Source organism: Odontomachus brunneus, unplaced genomic scaffold (assembly GCF_010583005.1).
Source record: "Odontomachus brunneus isolate Ranch 3 - 2012 unplaced genomic scaffold, Obru_v1 Obru_scaffold_025, whole genome shotgun sequence".
NCBI classification, from domain to species: domain Eukaryota; kingdom Metazoa; phylum Arthropoda; class Insecta; order Hymenoptera; family Formicidae; genus Odontomachus; species Odontomachus brunneus.
The window spans coordinates 1,866,096-1,875,511 of NW_022639475.1; the positions used below are offsets into that span (position 1 = coordinate 1,866,096).

The 9,416-nt window shown below is 40.3% G+C and overlaps 1 protein-coding gene across 6 annotated transcripts in view; it reads left to right on the forward strand.

Annotated features, from left to right (window-relative positions):
- Positions 1 to 7,193, forward strand: part of LOC116842503 (MICAL-like protein 1) — a 129,499-nt gene extending 122,306 nt beyond the window's left edge. For all 6 annotated transcript variants that reach the window (XM_032811810.1, XM_032811809.1, XM_032811811.1 and 3 more), the window contains 8 exons: positions 3,031 to 3,354; positions 3,654 to 5,020; positions 5,103 to 5,319; positions 5,572 to 5,907; positions 6,057 to 6,192; positions 6,279 to 6,507; positions 6,641 to 6,753; positions 6,826 to 7,193. In XM_032811810.1, coding sequence (XP_032667701.1) covers positions 3,031 to 3,354; positions 3,654 to 5,020; positions 5,103 to 5,319; positions 5,572 to 5,907; positions 6,057 to 6,192; positions 6,279 to 6,507; positions 6,641 to 6,753; positions 6,826 to 7,016 — 2,913 coding nt within the window. In that variant the 3' untranslated portion in view covers positions 7,017 to 7,193. The remainder of the gene's footprint in view (positions 1 to 3,030; positions 3,355 to 3,653; positions 5,021 to 5,102; positions 5,320 to 5,571; positions 5,908 to 6,056; positions 6,193 to 6,278; positions 6,508 to 6,640; positions 6,754 to 6,825) is intronic.
- The last annotated feature ends 2,223 nt before the right edge of the window (positions 7,194 to 9,416 follow it).

The following is a 9,416-nucleotide window of genomic DNA, read 5'->3' on the forward strand; positions in this document are numbered from 1 at the left end:
AGAGAGAGAGAGAGAGAGAGAGAGAGAGAGAGAGAGAGAGAAAGCGATAGAAATCGCGAGAGGCGGATTAATGCTCTTTATTTTCCCGTCTCTTTTTCTTTTTGTTGTACTAATACTCGCGATCGATCGCGGCTTTATTTTGTCCGTCTATAGAAAACTCATGCACGTGGCGTCGATGAAAGTTTAATGGAAATCGATCTTGCGGTTAGCAACCTATCATTTGCTGCGATTTTTCAACGGGGAAAATTAGCGTACGGCCGTTCACTATATACATGTGAATGTGTGTTACTGTGTGTGTGTGTGTGTGTGTGTGTATGTATGTGTGTGTGTGTGTGTCAGAGAAAGAAAAGAGAGAAAGAGGGTGAACGATGGTGCGACAAGAAAAGCTCGTCGACGACGACGTTTCTCGATTGTTCTGTGGGTTTTCTTGCCGTGTACAGCGCATTGTATATAAGGAAGGAATAATCCCCACTGAATGTTTCATCGCGATACGTTTTCTATACATATCTAGAAGTCGTCGATCTCCCGCACACCGCGCACTTTATCTTCCGCGAGGATGCACGGCGTCCGTGATATGCCGAAATATCGTAAAACTTGTCACGATCTTCGCGACAGCGACACATCACCCCGGGATAACACATCTCCGGTGGGCGCGCGCGCGCAAACATATCGGCGGGAAGAGTCGCCAAATCTCTCTCCCTCTCTCCCTCCCACCCTTCCCAAATCTCCTTGACAACCTAGAGACCGGAGAGAAGAAATTCTCGGAGGAAGAGAGATGCTTCGATCCCCACGTGCGAATCGTTTCTTCGAAGCAGCACCGTCGATATAATCCCGGGGATTTCCATACTCATATCTGGGTACTCGGAGTCGCAGGTATTATCTGGTTTCTCAGAATTTCAGGAATTCTTCTTAATGGAATTATATGTTTACGTTAATATATTGTTCGCGTGCATTAGTAGAGGTGAAGTCAACAAAAATTAAATATTTTATCCAATATTTCATATTTTATTTTGATATATTCTGATATGAAAACTAAGCATTATGTAGGGGATAAGATAGAAGTACCAATTTCTCGAACATATTCTCAATCCTGAACACTCTTATAGGTCTTGAAGAACGAATAGTTCAATTTTCAACGTAGAATATACGTATACAGGGTGAAGCACGTGAATGGGACCACTTTAATAACGCCGTAAATATTGATTTTAGCGAAAGTTGATCCAAATAAATGTTGCATGATTTGAAGGAAGCTGGGCAAATGTATTATTAAAATTATTGGTCCCTAGTTTCCAAGATTCCAAGATTTCCTTCAGCTTTTTAGATGAAAGTCAGTTTTTATTTCATAACAGAAGTTGTAAATAACATCAAGACAAATATTTCGAGATTTTACGTGGTTAATTGAAAGATGGTAGAAGACTTTTTTTTGTCCTTAATGTATGATCTTTTTGTTCTTGATGTGACTTAATATGTTCTACTTGCACACCGCAATTCCGATAGTAGCGAATTGCCGGATATTCTGTATATATATTTTATGCTAAAAGTTGAAATGTTCGTATTTGAAAATCAAAACAGTAAGAACGTCCAGGATTAAATACTTGTCCGGATACTTTTATCTTACTTCACACAATGTTCAACCTTTTTATATTGGGATGTGTCAAAGTAAAACATGAAATATCTAATAAAATGTACACAATATATCTATAATAATACATGAAATATCCCTCTACTTCTTGTCAGTTCTACCTGGATATACTTAGATATCCGGGTAACATCCGAGATATAGCCATGGTAACTGGGATTAACGGCGTTACTTCGCGAAGTACCGCAATTAACATCACTACTCCGGCTTTCGGTTGCGTTGTTCCTTCGAACGCGACGTCCCGCGCTTCCACGGCGAGAATATCGATGCGACTATATGTATTTTTCCCTTTGCGCTTCGCGGACTGTCCGACTGCACTTCGTTCCCGAAGCATCGTCCTCGTTTACGTACGTATACGCGACGTGGCCGTTGATATCCGCCGCGCTCTCGCGTATAGAAGTCGATTCGATGCATTATTGGATTCGCCGGACACTAGATGCATATTGCGATAATACGAGCGAGGAAAGGAGATGTATGGCCGCCCCGGCCGCGCTATTGTGGAAATTCGCTAGCTGTGTAAAAGCGGCAAAAGGCCAACACGAGGAGGAGGAGCTCGATATCCAATGGCTCGTTACAAATGCGACCTACAATTTGCCAATATTTATCTGCAGTTGTGCGCTCTCCTCTAACCGGAAGGCGAGATTTCCGTTGAAATAATAGTCTGATCAAATTCACCGACACGAAAATCGACGTGCGTTCGATAGAAGATATGTCATAGGGGCAGGCTGCTGGCTCACCGCCTGGGAAGACCTAGAACTCTCCACCCTCCAAGGGGATCCCTTGCACGGGGTCTGAGTGGTGAACATGTTCCGCGATATGACAATGTGGATTGATTATTGGTAGTGGTGGTGGTAGTGGTTGTGGTGGTGGTGGTGTATTGTCCAAATTTCTCGAAACACACAAAATTTCACTGAAAACGAGCGAAAATTCCCTCGAAGCGATCGTGATAACATTGCCACTCGACAGCCCAAGATTAAATGTCTAACTCGAGCTTAGAGTGAATTTTTAATCCACACGTGAGCGAACATGTTGATCGATTGGAGCGAATTTGTTTCTGTTACGCTGAAGCACTTGAGATTCAGATTTCTTAGATTTCGTATGGAAATATTCACTCGACGACGGAAAATTCGCTTTGTATGAGTGAAATGTCGCTCGAATTTGAGAGATTCTGCGCTATCACGTTGCTTCGAGCGGAATTTCCCTCGAAGAAATTCAGTGTGTGTAAAGCGAATCGATCAATCACAGTCGAGAATTTCAGCATGATAGAAATTTCGCTCAAGAAAATTTAGAGAGTAGCTGTCCGCGTCGTCTTAACGTCGCTTACCCGAGTCCTACCGTCAACGTGTCGGACAGCTGAGGCAAAAAATTAACGTCACTCGTTGATAACATAGGTGGGGTCGCGTCTGGGAATGCGGAGGGATCCGTGCGCCGTGTGTGGACTGCCGGTTTTCCTGGCGGAGAAGCTGCTGATAGCGCGCACTCCATATCACCGTACTTGCTTCCGGTGCGCTCGTTGCGGCAATCAGCTGACGCCAGGCAACTACTACGAGACCGAGGAGGGCCAATATTGCTGTGAAACGTGTCCGGATGAGGAGGAGTCCTCCGCCGGAGTGCACCGCAAGTACACCGACTCCATCATGGGCGACGCGGGACGGGAGATGAACGAGGTCTCCACGAGATCGTCTCTTAGCGACGAAGAGAAGACGGGGAGGAAGGTAAGGTCACGCTTTGTATCTTTGTTTTCTTCCTCTTCCTCTTTTTACAATTTGCGCAACCGAGTATAGTCAATGGAAGAAAGGTCGCGTAACATTTTTACCTCGATGAACGTCATCCGGTATCCGATAGGAAAACTTATCTCTTCTAAAAATCACTCATACTTCCAAACTCTTCTCTATTGAACACAGATGCATTGCGATCAAGGTAAAAGTATTGCAACCTTTCGTCCGTCGACTATACACTCTTGTCGCTCTGAGGAAATGTTACAAGCAGACTTATGAGAAATTTCATTTTGCAGGCCGCCGCGCGAAATCTACTGGAAAAGACTGCGGTGCCCGATCTGATCTCCCATACGTCGCAGATGCGAAAGAGCTTCATAGCCAGCCATCTTCTCTCCGAGAAGATCGACGAGTCTACTGCGAGGGACGCGAGGAACGTCAAGGTCGAGTCGGATTATCGCGAGGGAGCGAAAGGCAGGATCGATTCGGCATTCCCAGACGACGACGAGAACGAGGAGCAAGAGGACGAGGAGGAGGAAGATGAGGAGGAGGAGGAGGAGGAGGAGGATTCCCATAGCTCCACGGCGGATTCGCCCGTTAACGTGGAGGGCTCCAACGTAGAGCGAAACGATGTACATAACGCGTTAAATAGCTTAGAAATTAGAAATAAGGAGGATCAGCGACCGACTGCCATTTCATTCCATGACGTAGATAAGAATAATAAAACGGAGGATACCAAAGAGTCATCAGGACGCGCTAATACCGCAACGAGCATGTCCTTGGTTCAGAGGAGACTCCAAATGTTTGAGGCTCATGACAAAGTAAGCTACGTTGACAAGAAAGATCGCAATAAAAGTGCCTTCCGGGAGACTAAAGGAAGTCCTACGGTGCGGGACGCCATGGACAACGCTCAGGGTGACTCCTGGGACCAGACACCGGACGTTCTCCGGGCGAATGAAGAAGAGTGTCCAGAAAAACGTCTCATGGAGGAAACAAAGATTAACAACGAAGAAAGCTTCGAGAATGTCGACGAGCAACGAAAAGAAGAAAAGGAAGAAGAAAACTCGGAGATTACGAGTCACGAAGACAGCTTCTCGAGAGACATCGTACCGATAAAGAGCGAAGAACATCTCGATAGTAACATACCGATCGAGGACAATCGGATAATCGGCGAAGGTATCAAAAAGCAACGAGAGAGAATCGAGGGCGATCGAGCAGAAGACAACGAAGACAAGACGATAAAGAGAAAATCCTCCGAGATTGTTGCGGAGAGCAAGCTGCTCATGAGCGCAGATGTTGACGACTACCCGGAGGACTTGAATCCCTTTAAGAGCGACGAAGAAGACAACGTCATGGAAGGCAAACGGCAGACCACGAGAGGCAGCTCGTCGAGGAGTGGCAAGGTGTCGACTAATCCGTTCGATAGCGAGGACGACGAGGAGGACGTCGAGGAGGAAGTCACACCGCCGAAACCGGCAGCTAGAAGTAGCAAACCGGAGAGCCGAGGAGGTGCGCCGACGGCGGTATCCACGAAACGGCTACTGGCCGCACCACAAATCAATTTCCATTCTTTCTGGAGTGACGAGGAGGAGGAGCGCGACAGCGACTTGGAAGGACGAAATAGAACAGGGAGCAACGCGCCCGTTCCAAAACCACGCACTATCAAGTACGTTCTCGTGATTGGTTTTGTTCTGATGTTTTGGCATTCGCAAACGAGAGCACGCTAATTTTTGTTTCTGTCCCAATAGGACCACTCCTGAGGTGAACGTGATGTCGCGAAGAGGCAATTTTAATCGAGAAGACATGTATGCGTCTAATAGCTCTTTGACAAGCTCCGAGTCGGCCGCGATTGCCGGCGGCACGTACAAGAAGAAGAAGCCTGCACCGCAGCCGCCGGCTGCGAAAGAACTCTTCCCGTCCGATCAGCAGACGTCGCCACTTAACAATACATTGTCCTCGTATCATGTGAGTTTAAAGATTTAATTTCTCACAAATCAACTTATTTTTCGAAATTTGATGTCTACGATGTTAACTCATTGGAGACTATATTTCATAAATATTTGTAATGAAACGATCAATCTGTTTTTTCTCAGGGTTTTTTCAAGGATCTCAGTAAATTTATATAAATTTGCAACTATATAATAACAGTTTCTAAAACTAATAAAACTCTTTTACTTTTGTTAACGTAAAGTTTGACTCTTCTTTTTGTTAACGTAGAGTTCATCGCCCCGCACAACTCCACGAGCTCGGAAAACTAAGCCGGCGCCTCCACCGCCGATGTCTACAAGTACACCTTGCAACATGCCCATTAACGCCGCGGTGAGCCCTAGCGAGTCTTCGATCATCGAGTTTCACGGTAACAGCGACGATCGCAGCTTAGAGATGTGGCAGGATCAGAAGACCAACAAGGACGAAATGAACCGGAATAGACAGAGTTTGAGCAGCGCTTCCGATGATATCTCGTACAAATCCTACGCCGACAAAAGCGTGCAAGGGAAATGGAAGAGGAAGAAAGGACCTGCTCCGCCACGACCAATTCCACACAGAAGAAAGGTACGATATCCTGATATTTAATTATAATAAATTTCTTTGCAACTTTCTTAAATTCAGCTCGAAAACAGAGATCAAAAATTTTCAATGAATTAAGTTTTGAACATTACAAATTTGACCGAAAAAGAAAATAAGTCAATTTTTGATTGCAGATAAAAGTATTATCCATGAAGGATGTAAAATTGGAATTGGACGAGATAGAGTTGCAACAGCAAGGCTTAGAGAAACAGGGTGTGCGGTTAGAACAGTTGATACGGGATAAATGCGAATCCAGACACGGAACGGAAGGTAAGAAGTGTTGTCCCTATATCAGTTTAATAATCGCTATACGCTACTGATGCTCAGGGTGTAATTAGTCCGTTTGCCATCGATAGATTCGCCGCTCGGCATAGACGTGGAGGAATTGGTCTTGGAACTATTTGCGTTAGTAAATGAGAAGAACGAGCTGTTTAGGAGGCAGGCCGAATTGATGTTACTTAGGCGACAACAAAGATTGGAGGAGGAGCACGCCGAAGTGGAATATCAAATACGATGTCTTATGTGCCAACCGGAAGCCACCAAAACAGACTTCGATAAACAGAGAGAGGAAGCATTAATACAAAGGTATTTAAAAATAATTGGCTTATGTATTTAATCACTGAAAATTAATAGTAATAGTAATAAAATTAATAGTGATAATTAATAGTAAAAAGAAGTCTATAATGTAATGATATCTTCTCTGTCTCTCTTCTTGCAGGTTAGTAGAAATTGTAGAGAGAAGAAACGAAATTGTCGAATGTTTGGAGATGGATCGTCGCAGAGAAGTGGAGGAGGATAAGAGCATAAACAAGCATATGGGTTTATTTGCTGGTAAGCGAAAAAAAAATACTTTTATGTGAAATATATTGTAAACTTTTGTTGGAATCGATGATTGTCTTTCAGCGAGAAACAAGAATGAGTTATTTAGTAACAACAACGATTTCTCCAACGTAACGAAAATGGTGAAAAAAGGGAAACTTAAAGAAAAATTGAAAGAGAAGAAATCGAAGAAAGTCTCAAAGAAAGACGCCGACAAGGACGTGGATGAAACTGAGGTGAAATCCAAACGTCACAACAAGCGAAAATGGTTTTGAGCTCTACGTTAGTGTTATTATTATTATATATATATAAATAAATATATATCATAATAAGTATAAATATAAAATTACAAATATAAAATATTTAGTATTTAATACTTTTATACACACATTTTTAACACACTATTTGTTATTTAAAAAGATGTAGAAATATATGCTGAGATTATTAGTATATGAATGCCAACCTAATTCTTTCCAAACTAATTGGGTGATAATCATAAAACAAATCAGCCGTAATACTGGTTACTCTTAATACAACAGATACTGATTTACACAAATTACGCATTTAAAAAAAAAAGCAAAGTTTATGGGACTATTAATTTTAAAAATATTGCTAAGAAAAAGTGATAATTGTTGGAGCATTTTACAAGTATGCTCAAGCTATCTAAAGTGTTTTTTCATACAAATATTTTATTTGAGAATAGCACGCAAGAATTTTTGCGATGCGTTTTTTGCCTTAGATGTCTCAATTTTAAAGGTTTTAACCAAGGGCAGTATTTATAATCGGATCTTATATTTGACATTATCTTCAGTTTATTTTTAAAAGTCTTGTAGTCAATGAAATAGTCCGTATAATTCATTTACATTTAAAGATAAATTCAAGACAGTCTAACCTATTGTTTAGTAGTATTTTTTAAAATATGTAAATTTCGTACAACTCATAATTGAGTCGTACTACTATCCCTTTTTTTTTTTTTTATTGAAATAAAGGTGTACAATAAAAGTGTACAGGTCTAGGTACTAGCCTATCCGACTTACTACTATCCCAATTCTTCGTTAAGAAAAGTGGCGGCTCGTAGCGGAGACATTGGAACTAATTTATAACCATCATAAAAAGCCACAAAATAGGCAAAGGTATTTTTCGTTTATTAAATTATAAAGAGAATCACATTGTAATCTTGATATTCATAATCAAGAAAATTATCTTTATACAGTACAGAGTATTCTTTTTTTGGAAAAAAGGTCGAAATAAAAATCGGGTAATTTCTTTGAATGAGTAGTACGCAAATGTAACGTCTGCAGTATAAAATACAAAAAAATTACAGATATTATTGCAAGTGTAGCCTATCTGCACTAATTTTCAGTGTCTGTACGCATAATGCATTAACTTTCATGTGTATGGACAAACAATTACGTATTACACATAATGATGTTTCACGTTTCAGTTTTCAAAGTTAATTCAGTATTTGCTCTTGCTCTTGCAGCTCTGTAGAGCTTATCTAGACAAACTGACATAATCGCTTACTCCATGTAAATCAATAAGCAAAGTCCATTCGACTTGCAAGTGCTTTGCAACGTCAAATGAAACAATATGATTGGCCTAGTCGTCGTCCTGAAACACTTGCAGTGGTAAATGGACCTTACTCCTTGTCTAGAGAAAAAGTGACTTTTTAGTGACAAGAATATCTCAAGAAAAGTGACTAAATTAGTTCCAAAATCTCCGCTACGAGACGCCACTTTCCTTGACGAAGAATTGAGGACGTAATACAAATCAATAACAGATTAGACATCCTTTAATTATACCCTGAAAATGGGTAAAATTCAACAGACTAACTTTGAAAAAAATAACGATAACGAAATGGTTCTAAAAATATTTTACAGCTTAAAATCTCTATTTTTCGCACATATTACATTAAATAAATTTATTTTTCATTTAAATTTTTTATATTGAAAATTCATATATGAAAATTCATATATGAAAATTTAAAGTTCCCTTCTCAATATACATGTTCCAGATTTTTCATACATATATGTATGAAAAATCTGGAACATGTATATTGAGAAGGGAACTTTAAATTTTTAATTCACACACAATTTGGTAAATGCCACACATTTACTTATTCACTTGCTGTGAGCAATCGTAAACGAAGAGACGGTTTTTGCTTCAATGACAAATAATTCAATGAAAAAAAAATCGTACTGCAATGCACGGTTGCGTACATTAAAGAAGAAGTTTCGCACTTTCAAATGATATTAACATCACTAATGCGTAAAGTTTTGTTTACATTGTACAATTTGACAAACTTCATGAAGAATTTTAGCACTTGATCGATCTCGATTTATATTTTATATATGTAGCATCGTGATAAATACTTCAAGTTTATATTCAACAGTATTTCTAAAAAGTAAAAACACCAAGCTATAAGATGCTTTTTATCGAAGTTTTACAGCCAAACAATTTTTTTCCACTTTTCATGACGACGTAGTATATATCTTTATATATATAATTTATATATTAAAAACGATCATTTTTGTAATTTATGACAAGTCAACAGTATTCACAAACTCTACTGAATAGTATCGTTTTATTTCGAGAAAGAACAACGAGAAAGTTCATCGTTATTTTTGCTGAAAAGAAGCCTTCATCGTACATCGTCAATACAGGTGCAAAAAGGT